At 43.3% G+C, this 14,051-nt stretch overlaps 1 protein-coding gene across 2 annotated transcripts; it reads left to right on the top strand.

The window, feature by feature from the left end:
* Positions 1-266: 266 nt before the first annotated feature.
* POLDIP3 (DNA polymerase delta interacting protein 3) lies at positions 267-12,964 on the top strand (the record flags this gene model as incomplete). Of its 2 annotated transcripts, none has more annotated exons than XM_079549826.1 (9): positions 267-349; positions 3,913-4,300; positions 6,486-6,566; positions 8,833-8,928; positions 9,710-9,892; positions 10,769-10,846; positions 11,405-11,534; positions 12,373-12,439; positions 12,790-12,964. In XM_079549826.1, 9 exons carry the CDS (start codon positions 291-293, stop codon positions 12,962-12,964), a joined length of 1,257 nt encoding a protein of 418 aa, XP_079405952.1. The 2 variants fall into 2 exon arrangements, with proteins under 2 accessions (XP_079405952.1, XP_079405951.1); XM_079549825.1 differs by having other exon boundaries at positions 291-349; positions 6,489-6,566.
* Between the last annotated feature and the right edge of the window lie 1,087 nt (positions 12,965-14,051).

Here is a 14,051-nt window from a genome sequence, read left to right as displayed (position 1 = left end):
GATCCCCCAGCTGTACCCCCACTCTCTTCTTCCTTCCACCCGCTTCTCTCGCTGTTCTGAGTCGCCGTGGGCCGGAACGCGCCGGTACCGATATGCAAATAAGAGCCGAAGCGCCGCGCGGGGTTGTGGGAGTGCTGGGCTCGCGCGCGCCCTCCCCCACCCCCTACGCGCTCGGGTGGGGCGGGGGCGGGGGCGGGAACGGGAACCGCCCGCCTTCAGAGCGGCGGAAGCGCCGTGATGTCACGTCCGCGGTTCGCTGGCTGCGTCTCATCGCTGGGCCCCGCGACAAGATGGCGGACCTGTCGTTAGACGAGCTCATACGGAAGCGCGGTGTGACGGTGAAGGGGAGGTGAGCGGCCGGGGGGCGGCGCCCCGGGCCCGGCGGCTGCAGGGGATCCATCTCTTTTCCTTTCGGGCCGTCCCGCTCTGGAGGCCGCTGGCGATAGCCCGCCTCGGCGCGGCCCGGCCCTGCCCCGCGCTTCGTCTTCCCATTGGCTTAGGCGTCGCTGTGCAGGGCGGCGGTGGCCGTCGCTCAGGACCGGGCCGGGCCCGATCCCACCCCGTCTGGGCCCGCTCAGCGGCTCGGTGGATGGGGCGGTGTGGGAGGTGCCGCACGCGTTGTGTCTGTTGGGATCAGCGCGGGGAAAGCGTCGGGTTGCGATGGCTCCGGCGAGGTTGTTGTCTGCCCCTCGGCTCTCTGCGGCTTGGCCGGGATTCCCTGCCTCATTGTTTCAGAGCTTGTGTAGATGTAGGGAGCGCTACGGCTTCAGTGTGGAGAAGAGGAGGCTCGGGGGAGACCTTATTGCTCTCTATAACTACCTGAAGGGAGGTTGTAGTGAGCTGGGGGTCGGCCTCTTCTCTCGCCTAATTGGTGATAGGACCAGAGGGAGTGGGGAGATTTAGGCTGGACATTAGGAAATACTGCTTTTCTGAAAGAGTGGTCAGGCAGTGGAATGGGCTGCCCGGGGAGGTGTGGAGTCACCGACCCTGGAGGTGTTCAAGGAACAGTTGGATTTTGTGTTGAGGGCCATGATTTAGTGAGTACCATTGGTGATAGGTGGAGGGTTGGACTGGGTGATCTTGAAGATCTTTTCCAACCTTGGTGATTCTCTGATTCTGTATGGCTCTGCACTCTTTTGTATGACAGATGTCCTCCGTGTAGCCCAAACCATTTAGAGCAGCAATTGCAGTTCTTGCCTGCTCACGTGGTAGCTTTCCATCCTCTTGTGGACTGTAGTTTTCTCCCCATCTGTGTTAGTTCTGATTTTGTTTTGTTTATTTAATGATCGCTGAGGAGCAACCATTTATTTAGCAGGTCAGCGTTTACATGTCTGCAGTAATATTTCAAAAGGCTTATGGTATAAAATGCCTCTAATCGTGTTGTAAACGAGGCCTTAGCTTTGTGCTTTCATTCATGTTATCCTCCATGTTTGGAACAGTCTTACACTGCTTAATATGCAGAACGCTGCCTTTCTTCTTTTTCACATCCTCCTTCACTTTCATTTCTCAAAGGAAATTTCTTCACTTTTTTTCTGTGGAACAGAAATACCTCAGCAGAGCTATAAGAACTTTTGTACCTTGCATTTCACTTGTTTTACATAGTTAGCTTAATTCATAAGATTTCTGAGGCAGCCAAGTTGCTTTTGGAAGGTTAGGCAAACAGAATAGACTTGTCAAATTGTATTACATGCTCTTTAGTGGTCTACATAAAATGATAACTCAAAAATCTTCAGCTGTAAAATATGCCAGCCCGTAAAATGTTGTATGATGCAATAAGTTAAGTCAGACCTTGTAGTGTTTGAAAGGGATGTTTGAAATTCCGTTGTATTTCAGGTGCAGTGGCACAAAATGGGTACAAATCCCAGAACAGTTTGTGCTGTTCCAGGGTGAGCAATTCTCCACAGAGAAGAATTGCTTATTAGGATAAACAAAGCGTTCAGAGAAGGTATAATCTTCAGTACAGAGTTTCCTAACTGAACATATCATTAACAGTCTAACTAATTCTGGCTTAAATGCTGGTACATGGATTTCTGGTTTTGCTTTGGCCTTTATGCTTATTAAAAAGAACCATTCATCAAGCTTTGTGCAGCACTCTAAATACTTTCAACTTTGTCGAATTAATGCTTTTTAAAATAGCAAGGGAAGTATTGCTTAGTGGTTGTTAGCTTTATGGGTATTTATTTCTTCATATTCTTCTGGAAATATTTTAATAAACAGTAATACTCCTGTCTTGTATATCTGGTGAGTTCTGGCTGTGTGAGAGAGCAGCTGTAGGATTCTTAGCGAGGTAATGTTGTGGCACCTCAGGCCTGGCTTTCCAGTTTTGGATGCAGCATCTCTTTGAGTAGAGACATGGCAGTGCATGTTTTTTCTATCTTTTCCACAGATCTCTCCACTGTTAATATGAGATGGTAAATAACGTTAAGCTTGTAGAGTTAGCTGAGTAAACACTGCAATTCAGTACCTAAAGGGAGCCTATAAACAGGAGGGGGGTCAATTCTTTGAAAGAGTAAATAACTGTGATTCTATAACAGCAGGACAAGGGGAAATGGTTTTAAGTTGAGGGAGGGAAGATTTAGGTTGGATGTCAGGGCGAAGCTCTTCACTATGTGAGTGGTGAGGTGCTGGAACAGGCTGCCCAGAGAGGCTGTGGATGCCCTGTCCCTGGAGGTGTTCAAGGCCAGGTTGGATGGGGCCCTGGCAGCCTGGTCTAGTATGAAATGGGGAGGTTGGTGGCCCTGCATGTGGTGGGGGGGTTGGAGATTCATCATCCTTGAGGTCCCTTCCAACCCTGGCCATTCTGTGATTCCATATGAAAAATTGTATCATCATTTGAATATATAGCATTAATCTTTTAGATATTAAATAAATTCTAGATAACTGATTTTAGGCTAAAGTACTGTGTGATGTGTTTCAGAAAGCAGATAAGCACCATGGCACCGTATCTTGTTTTGAATTTTTAGATAAGCTGACATCAAGAATATTTTTCAATTCCTTGTAACTTTGTCATCTGCTTACAAGAAAGAAACTTTAAGAAAAGAAACAATCCTAAAACTTAACAAGGTATTTAAAGGAGGACCTGCCTTAATAATTAGATAATCTCCTTCCTCCGAGGAGGAGTTTGGGAAAAGTAAAGCAGACCTGTAACAGGAAGCTAGTTCCTGCTTCAGTACGTAATGGGCTGCTGCTTAGTAATACTTGTGTACAAATGTTGTTTGTCCTGTGGACTGTTGTAGTCTGTGTTCGGTTTTGTGATGAAAATGGTGTACTTAAAAAGTACAGACAGCAGTTCTGTCAGTAGATGAAGGGAGAGGCAGCAATATTGAAAGGTGGTTTGGCTGGTGTGCCTTCTTGCTAGGAGAGAAGCAATTTTGGGACTGCCTTGAACTGAGGTTGGTGCTTCTGCTTGTGCATTTTAAAAATCCGAGCCGTCTACCATCCCAGAAATCTGAGTTTGCTGCCCAGAAATCTTGAAATCAAATATAGTCCCATGTTTTCTTCGTATTAAGACATATTGTTGTATTAGAAGAGATGTTTAGCAGAGCTGCTCACTCCTAATAATAGAAAATCTCTTTCTGTTCCTTCTTGTCTTCATAGGGTTCCCCAAAAGTACTTAAGTTTTTGATGAACTTTATTTAAATCTGGTGTGTGTTTAGCTTGTCTATAGTCAGGCTCTTAAGTTTGTGAACGTGAGCTTAAAGATTTTGGAAAACAGTTCCTCAGCTATTTACATGCGGAGCAAAATCTGGCATGAAACAGCTTAGGAGCCGCACTGCTGTGTTTGGGCATCAGACCTGGTTGGAGCTGTGTGCAGTAATAATGAGCTTCTGTTAGCAGTAGCACAAATACTTCTGTGGATACTGTAGCACGTCTTACCATGTCTGAAACCTTTTTTTGTTTGTTCGTTTTCAGGCTTAACACAAGGCCAGTATTTGGAGGTATTAGATCTCGCATTGGGATCCAGCAGAATATTTTAAGTAGATCGTCACCAGCTGTCAACTTCCAGCGGACATTTGATGCTCGGCAGAAGATCGGCCTCACTGATGCCCGACACAAACTGGGAGTTAAAGATGCTCGTGAAAAACTGATTCAAAGGGACGCTCGGTTCAAAATAAAAGGGAAGGTGCAGGATGCTCGAGAGATGCTGAATTCCCGTAAGCAGCAAAGTGTTGCTGCTGAAAAGGTGACCAAAGTGGTGGATGCCAGAGAGAAGATCAGCTTAAAAAGGAACACTCCAGCTGCTATCAGCCCAACTATGGGGACAGTAAATCCAGCTGTGAAAATCACCAAGACTATCCAAGTAGGTCATGCAAGCCGCCTTTGAGCTCCTCAGTCATTCTACAGCAGTCCACTGAAAATAATAACACTTGTGTGAGCGCGTTCCCTTGTTCACAACAGAAGTGATGGTGATACGGTTCAACCCAGTTTGTAGAGCAGGATTCAGAATCTTTTTGGTGTCCTTGTAGCTGCTTAGGGTTTTTTGAAGAATCCAAGCTTTCATTTGAAATTTTTGGCCCAATGAAATGGAAAGGAATGCTCTTTTCAGCACTAAAGTAGTTATTTTAGACTGTTATTTCTGTCCCCCCATGTAAAATCCGAAGAACTTTGCATTTTTTTGTCACAGTACTGTTTTGTGAGAGTCCGATGTGGTAGATTGCCCTGTCTAGACAGCTAATTCATCTTAGTGGTGAGACTTTAGAATATACAACTGTGCTTGTATCTTGAAGCAGCTTGAAAATTGTGTGTGCCTTTCTATGGTTTCTGTTTCTACTCACCCACTTATCAGGAAAATCCTGGCTTCCAGGGAATTCCTTGGATGTGTGATGCAGTCCTGCTGAGGTTTGGGTTTTATTCCAGCTGCAGTATAACCATTTGGTCACTGTGAGCTGCTGGTTTCCTTTGACTGATCTGAAAGTTCTGTGCTGTATGCACAGTAACTTGATTCTTACTTGATTTCTCAGGCTAACATCTGTTAAGCCATGTGTGTTACATACAGAGAGCAGAGGCAGAAGAGAAGTTTCCAGAATGTCAGGGTTGCTGTAGGAGGAGTGGCTGTGTTCCTCACCTCTTCAAGCATGTTGCAAGGACGAATCTCTAGTTCCTAGTTCACCTCTTCTTTTCCCTCCTCCTGAAGATGAGCAGTGTGCTTGCACATACCAGAACATCTCTGTCCTCATCAGTTTGAAAGCCCAGATGAGTTTTTTTCTGCTCTGCAGAAAACTACCCATTGCCTCTTCAGATTTTACTGCTAAGGTGGGAACAAAAGGCTGGCCAAAGGAGGAGAGAGAACACTTGTGGCAGTAGAAAGGGCTAATCACAGACCAATAGAGCAGTCTGCTCAATAGCCTCAAATTAGCAGGGTAATTAATACGTGTACTGTCCAGACCACTTCCAGTGGGAGTTGAACACTGTTAGAAAGTATCTAGGTGTTCAGAAGGTTTCTGGAGACTTGCTTCTGCAGCAACTTGTTCTGGCCTGACTGAGCTGCTGCTTTTTTTTTTTTTTTAATTATTTTTTGTTTAAATCACGTGGTTTGATCTGCATATTGTTATAAAAATGCTGTAGAGTGATGTGATGATTGAGGCTAAAGACAAAACCATGCACATAAGCAGTTATCTTATAAATCTTCAAAAAAAAAAAAAAAAAAAAAAAAATTATATTGAAATTCCAAATTGGCAGTGGGCTTCTTACGTTCCCAAACGTGGGAGCAGAATCAAGCTGAAGTGTCTTGATCCAAGATGCAATCTGAAATTTTCACTGGTTGTACAAAGCATTTTTGTAGGACTTTATGCTCTGTAATTGGTAACTTCCAACGTTTTCAAAAACACTGAGGGTATTTTTGAGGTAACTGCAGGTTGTTTTCGGTTGCTGATGAGCACAGCTGTGTTCCCTGACTACTTCTGTTGCACTTTCCTTGTGTTCACAGGGCAGCAGATGAGACAGCCAAAGGGTCAGGTACACGATCTCATGCATCATTTTATTCTAGTACAGCTTATTCCAGCTCTAGTGTGAAGTGGCAGTATGTGCTTCTCCTCTGAAATGGGTCTGAACAGCCAAGTCATGTTGCATCCCAACTTGCTGAACTTAATGGAAATAGATATCTTTTCATTTATGTAGCATGGTAGAGATGTTGCTTGTTGATTTTACCCTCCTGGTTTTGTATTTACGGCAGTAAAAATTGATCAGTGCTGTCACAGCTGGTAATAAATCCTCTTCTGATTTAACTTAGACTAAAATGCAAGTAATTTGAAAGAAAAGTCATCTGCGTGGCTGTGGATTTTTATTTCTTCAAGTGCAGGCATCTCGTATTTAACATTACAGCAGGCATTTCGCAGTATTACGTAACAGCTAAAACATGTTTGAAGAATGAGAAGGTAAATCTCATTTATGTGATATCAGGTTATCAGTTACAGCTTCAGTCCCCTGAAATGAGGATTTGGTGGACTGCAATGTTTAACACTTTGGTTCTTTCTCTCCGATTGTAGCAGAAAGCTGCTGTTGTTCCTGGACACCCTCATCCAGCAGGAATGAGGATCAATGTGGTGAACAACCATACACATAAACAGGTGTGTGCTCTCTCTGTGTTTTTAACCTTTTATTTTTGGGGGTAGAGGTGAATAGAGAAAGCAGGAAGGTATCCATAAACATTGGCAGATAAGGTAGGAAAGAAAAGAGAGTTTGGATGTTCTCTGACAGCTTGACGGTTATAGGCTGAAAACCTGATGGTGATCTTAACTGTTTTTTTTATCAGCTCTCTGTGCTGCTATATCAAGCAGATTTTGTGTGAGGAAAACCCTAGAATTTGTGCTGTTTCTCTTGAGATCAGTTTTGAAGGACTTTGCCACGGCCCCCAAGCATTCAGCTGCCTTACCCCACCTTGGGTTCTTTCACAGGGATTATATTTATGTTGCATGCCTGGTGTATGTGCATTCATAAACTGTGATATATTGACAAGCTGACACTGACAGTATCTTGTCATTGCTTATTTTTTCCCTCAATTATGGTGACTTTATCTGTTTATCTCTGCGTTGACCTGTTGCTGTGACTGTTCCCAGATGCTGTCACTTACTGCCTTTACTAATTGGACCTTGTGTCATGGTTTTGTGATTTTCGGGTTTTTTTTTTACTGTAACACCTTGTTACAGTAAATCAAGTATAATTCAAGTATATTGTCCAGATGGCTAGCATTTTTCCTAGTTTTCTGCAGAACTCTCCTATGTTGTATCATTTTTGCTTGTTTGTTTTTCTTCATAGCACTTCTGTGGTTGTAACTACTTTTCTGTTTGTAAACCAGAATCTTGCTAACCATGAAACCCACTTATTTTTCAAGTTATCATTGCTAATCCATCCATTTGTTCTTCACTGTTCTGCTGAATTAGTGAAAAACTTTTAAGCTGTAACTTTCAGTGTTCTGGGCAGTGCCAGGTATGTCTAGACTTTTTTCTTAGATTTTCTTAGCAACATTATTGTTCAGAGCATACAAAAAAATATTTATGTAGGTGTTAGACTCAGTATTTTAAGCAGAGCTGTGGGCATTAAGTAGAAGTGTGAAGTGAATTACTCATTCAGTAAACCTCATACTACAGTGTTTCTAGTGCCAGACAGGCGTGTGCTGTGCTGAGGAGAGCACACTGTTCAAAAGGAATGTTTAGTTCAGGCAGATTCAGCAAGCACCTGCTTAAACAAAATTAAAGAAATCATACTTACAAGCTTCAACTCCAGAGCTAGCAAGGAGTTAAAATGTAAGATGTTAAGGCTTTATTCTAGCAGTGTGGTTTCATGAGTGCTGAAGAGGTCTAGGGATTAGAGAACTCTCTATGTGGCTTCAGTACACCTGGGGAAACAGCATTTCTAGGAAGGAAGTTTGATAGTACTTAAACTGACCTCATGGAATGGACTTGTATGCTTCCGGCTCTGTCCTGTAGTTCTGAGGACAGAAGTGAAGTCCAAAGAACTTGTGGATTTCTGAGCATGTAAACATTGTTTGCAATCCTAAATGTGCATACAAGTTGGGTGTTGATAGAGAGCAGCCCAGTGGAGAAGGTCTTGGGGTACTGATGAACGAGAAGCTCTGAATTGGCCACCAGTGTGTGCTTGTAGCCCAGACAGCAAACTGTATCCTAGGCTGCATTAAAAGAAATGTGAGCAGCAGGTCAAGGGAGGTAACTGACCTACTCTACTCCTTTCATGTGATATCCCACTTGGAGCACTGCGTTCAGCTGTGAGACCTGCTGTGTGAGAAGGACATGGACCTGCTGGAGCTGGTCTAGAGGGGTCATAAGGATGGTCGGAGGACTGGAGCACCTCTCCTATGATGACACGCTGGGGAAGTTGAGGTGGTTCTGCCTGGGAACAGAAGGCTCTAGGGAGACCTTGTTACAGCCTTTCAGAATTTAAGGGTGTCCTACAGGAAAAATAGGGAGGGACTCTTTTGGGGAGTTTAGTGTTAGGACAAGGTGTAACAGTTCTAAGGTAAATACAGGATGGATACAAGGAAGCAATTCTGTGTGGTGGGAGCATGATGAGAGTGGTGGCACTGCAACAAACTGCCCAGAGAATTTGTTGGTGCCTCATCCTTGGATGTGTGCAAGGCCAAGTTGGGTGGGGTTTTGATCAACCTGACATAGTGGGAGGTGTTCTCACCCATGGCAGGGTTGAAACTAGCTAGATGGTCTTTAAGATCCTTTCTAACTGAAAACCATTCTGTGTTCATTTCCTCATGTTACCACATGTCTTTTGAAAGTGATGAAGGCAGGAGAGAATTGCTTATTTGGGAAATGATGTCTAAATTAAATCTGCCTGTTTGTGAACTGTTACCTTGCTTCTTTTCAGGGTCTGTATGACATGGAAGATGATGATGAAAGTGTCTCCGCCCTTCCTAGCAAACAGATGAAGATCACCACCACAAACAGTTTCCTTCACAATGTGGTAAGGGATGATCTGAACAGTCCCCACCACACCATACTCATATTGAGTGGATGCATAGGCTGCAGTTTTACAGGGTTTATACTCTTTTGAAGTATGTCAACAGTGCTTTACTCTGAGGTGTTTATTCCTCACCCCGCCCTTCTCTTTGTGCCAATGCTTCCAGTGCTATTTTGGGAACAGATTCCCTTTTAGGCTAACTGATTTTATAGGCCTTTTGCAGCCAGAATGTGTGCTCTCTCCCTTTCTGGTAGGCACCTGCATGTTAACCTTTGATTTTCTTGTTGGGAAAGTGCAAGGGCGGCTTTCTACTGCTTTTATAGACTGGTCATCAGAGCAGGAAATCACTTGCTATGCAAAATCAGAGTTGGCAGCTTGATGTTTCTGAAGAATTACTGCTGTTTGTACTAGGGTAGCTCAATTTTTTATGTGTGTAAATGAATGGCCTTTGTGTATGTTTTGTTAAATACTTGAGAATCATTGGACACATTTGAAAAAAAGTTTTTCCAAATTTGAACTGCACTGGTAATGTTCATTTAAAGAGGATGTGAGATTTAAGCATGGTGTTCTTTTGCAAGGGAAGTGCTCTTTTGAAGTAAACATGATAAAAAAAACTTCTCAGCTTTGAGACAACAATCGACTGAAGTCTTCAACAGTGTGCAGTAGTTTTGAAACTGTGGAGGACATGTTGTTTTCAATGCTATCCTGTTGTTGGTGCTAGAAAAAGAGGGCCTACTTTTGTAGCCTACAGCTCTCATGGTTATTTTGTTCTCTTCTCCCATAGGCTGGGCTGAGTGGCAGTAAGTTCTCTCTGTCCAAGACTGTTCCCTTGACTAAAGTGGTCCAGAATGATACATACACAGCTCCTCCTGCACCTCCTTCCCCAATGAGGACAAAGGCCTTGACAAACATGTCCCGAACTTTGGTGACAAAGGAGGAGCCTCCAAAAGAGCCAGCACCTGTTGAGGTGAGCTCAGGGAAGTGAGATGTGCTTGTTAACATAAGTCTCTGAAACCTCTGAAGTTTGCTGTTTGTTGGTTTTTTGAATAGTTTGCTTCTGCCAGGCTCCCACTTCTACCTGTGGGGCTACAACCTGTCCACCAAGAATTTAAAACTTGTCTGAACATCATCCTCTCTGGTGCTTGAGAGACTGGGAATTCTCAGTGTGTCATACTTCATTCTAGCATAGGAGCACATGGCATGAGAGGAAACAGGGAAGATGCTACAGGAAGATGGCAGTTGTTATTTGGACAGCGTTTGGTGAATTCCATGTCCCTAGGAATTTTGCTGTAATACTATTGGTAGTATAGTAACATAGTCTTCTACCTTCTGCTGTTAGCAAAGAGAAGAACAAGATTCTTCCAGACGTAGCTTCTTGCTTTCTGTGCAAGAACCTCTCAGGTACTTTGTAGACAGCCTGCCTGGAATTGCTTTGCTATACTTCCTGGTGCCGCGTACCGGTGTTCTCAGACAGGTTAGGTTCAGCAAGCTCTCTAGAGGCTGGAGCCATACCTGAGGTTTGCTGGCTGGTTCAGAGTGTAGCTTAGATATGTTCTTAAAATGAAGGGGAGTCTGGCATAACTTGTGTCTATAGGTAGATTAACTTAGTGTTACTCTTGGAAATGGGATAGAAAAGTTACTTCAGAAACAAGTTAGCATGAAAAAGTAGCTTTCTTTCATTCTAGATGGTCTGGGCTTTTCCAAGCATCGATATTTCCCATTACTAGCTATAGTTTTCTCCTTTATGTAAGTATACCAACTTTCATAGGTATCCCTGTAGTGATTTTTATCTGCTGTGATGTCTGATTGCTGGATTTCTGACTTGTGTTTATTGTGTTGGCAGCTGGCCTTCAGTCCTTTGGAAGGCACAAAGATGACTGTAAACAATCTGCATCCTCGAGTCACTGAGGAAGACATTGTTGTGAGTATTGCTTACTGCGTTAAATCCCTTTATGGTGAATGCAGTGAGGAAAGATATTATATGACTTTGCTTTACTTGTACAATCTGAGAGTTTCCTGTTTTGGGAGTGGGGTAGGCTGGGTTTTCCACTTAAAAAAAAAAAAATCTGGACTCAAGAAGGTGTTAGAAAAGGCCATTTCTAGGGTGTACTGAGGTACCTGATATCACCTAAACTTCATGCCAAGTGATGTTTAGTGTTTTCCTTGAACTTATACACAGGTACAAATTACCTGGGTGCTTCTGTTCTCAGCAGAGAGAAATGGTGTTCGTGTGCCCGAGTACAGAGCCTTAAACGCTTTTGCTTGTGTTGGTGCCAGTATAGAGGTTTGTCCAGCCTGTATTACTTACTAATGCTCAGTACTTAGCCATAGCAACCACATGAAGACAAGTTGCAGTGGTCAGATTCTGCCATGTGTTTACTGAGGAGGAGTGGGAATGTAGTTGGGAGACTGAGCCTTTCTCACCCATTGTTCCAGTGTACTTCTTTTGTGACCACAGTCACTAACGCTCTGCCCTCAGGAGTTGTTCTGTGTGTGCGGTGCTCTGAAGCGAGCCCGGCTGGTGCACCCAGGAGTGGCTGAGGTAGTCTTTGTGAAGAAAGAAGATGCAATCACAGCATATAAGAAATACAACAACAGATGCTTAGATGGTAAGTTTGAGCAGGGTTACATTGAAGGTGGATAAATCAACAAAAAAACGTTTTCTACTTCAGGAGAGAGTTTAAAAAGCGTTTCAGTGCTCCTGTGCTGCCAAGAGAGGAAATGCAGGGAAATTGATTCAATAGCTGGACAACGTAATGCATGTTGGATATGTGCATAATTCATTTATGTAACGTTTAGAGAAAATCTTTTCCCAAAAAGAGAATGCTCAGAGATAGAAGCAGACTTCCAGTGATACCGTTGTTTTGACCTCCAGATCAAATTTCTGTTATTTCTAACCCAGTGCCAAGAGCTAGATTTCTTTAGGAATTAATGCTTAGAGAGTAGCTGCTTGCAAAGTACAAGCAAAACTAGTATCTGCAGAAGTCTCGAGCTGTAGTCAGGGACATTTTGAATGAGGCTTATAAAACAATTGCTGTCAGCTTCTCTGTAAACCTTGAACAATGCACTTCTTAGTCTGGATGTATCTGCATTTTGTTATAGACTGAAATTAGCTGTTAATTTCTAGCTGGAAATGGGTGCTGCTGCTTTCTCTGGATGAGTGGCAAGTTATGAATATCAAATGAAGAACAGACAGCTGAAAATGGTAGATTGCTGTGCATGTGTAAGGGCTTTTCACCAATATGTATTTTGTTAATTGGTGCAATTCTTCATACGGCACTGAGTGTTTCAGTGGCTCTTTTGCCACTGTGATTTTGTAAGAAAAGATATCAGCTATTCCTTCTTGTGTTTCGTCCATGTGTGGAATCTGTTGCTTGCACTACTGCCTGTTGTATCTGGTGTTTTCCAAAACTGGGATCTTAAGATGAGGACTCTGTTTTTGTCTAGGTCAGCCAATGAAATGTAACCTTCACATGAATGGAAATGTCATCACCTCAGACCAGCCTATATTGCTGTAAGTGTCCTTTGGATACGGGAAAGAACCAAATGTATTTGCAGGTTCTGTTTGAGGAGAATCTGAGGGGATGATAGAAAAACTGTCGCCAAATGTCCTCAGAATATTGTCTTAATCTGTGGCTCTTGGTTGAGTTGAGCACAATATTGTTTCACTACATAATGTTCTCAGCACTGGGGTTCAAAATGAGTCTGAGATCAGGAAGTTCTTGTGTCCGAAAGTATGTTTAAAACATCAATGTCTTATAATGTGAAGGGTGAACACTGAGAACAGCAAACACAGGCATTGTGTTAAATTCGATTTTATAATGAGAGGTTAAATGCTGTCTGTATGTTTGTTTAATCCTCCAGCCGATTGAGCGATACCCCTTCTGTGAAAAAGGAAGGGGAACCCCGCCGGTCAAGTGCAAGTGCTGCATCAAATCCCCCAGCTGAGGTGGACCCTGATACCATCTTGAAGGCACTCTTCAAATCCTCAGGGGTCTCTGCATCTGTGCAGCCCACAGAATTCAAAATCAAACTCTGAGAAGGGGCAGTGAGCAGTGGACTGGAAAACTCGTTTAAGTTGGGGAATGAGAAAACTGCAGGAGTGCAGATTTTTTGCATTTGTCTGCCTTGAAGATCTTTTTGTTTTCTATGATTGCTACCTTACTGTACAGTAGTGTTTCCTTTTGTGTGTGTACTTTCTGTTTTCATAGTTGGAGTTTTCTTCCACAATTTTTTTTCCAAGAGAATAACCTCCCCCTTCTGCCAGTAATAATATTACTAAGCATATACCATGTAACTCCCTCCTTTACTCCAAAGCCCCTAGTGGCCATTAAAAGTGCACATAGACTTTGAAGGAAGGGTTGGCAATCTCTTCTCTTCTGACCTACCTTTAACTAAAAGATGCATTCTCTTGATTTTCATCGTGCAAGAACAGTGCATAGTTTCTGAAATTTCTGCACCAAGTACCAAATCAGGTGTGGTTGCATATAGGAATTGTGCCATCTTGCATCTTGGACTTAAATGCATTTAATTGCGTACGGTTTAATTCTGACTGCTGAATATTTTTCTGCTCGGCAGCTGTGATGTTGAGAAAAACTGAGTTTCCCACTGCGTATAGCAGCCCGTGGAAGCTTTGGGCAGAATGGACATAAGCGCAAGTGCAGCACCCATTTTGCACTGTTGTGCTATGGGAGGGATCCTTCAACTCTGGTAATACTGAAGGTGGGGGGAAAAAAGGCTCTGACTTCTGTATAATCAATTTATTAGCCCTTCAGGGTGAGTGGAGTTGCTCTGTCCTTTCTGGTCTGAAAAACAACCAGGATTGTGTTTGGAGCTAGAGGACATCCTGGTGATTGTTCCCAGTATATTGCATTGCATCTTCCTGCTAATGCGGGGATGTTTTTTTTTTTCTTTCTTACCTTCTGACTTAACCAGTCTCCTTTTATGAAAAGGAAGGAGCTGGGGCCTTTTTCCAGCACTAGCATGTAAGCAGTCTTCACTTGCTTAAGAAAAATCACCTTTTTGGGAGATATATATTTGGGCAATGTTTGGCTGCTGTGCAGGCATGCAGCTTGCTTAGGTGGGTTTGGAGGATGAGTGCTGTGCTTCCTTGCTGCAGGGAGAGA

This window comes from Tetrao urogallus, assembly GCF_951394365.1.
Source record: "Tetrao urogallus genome assembly, chromosome: 1".
NCBI lineage: Eukaryota > Metazoa > Chordata > Aves > Galliformes > Phasianidae > Tetrao > Tetrao urogallus.
This window is presented reverse-complemented; position numbering and strand designations above follow the sequence as displayed.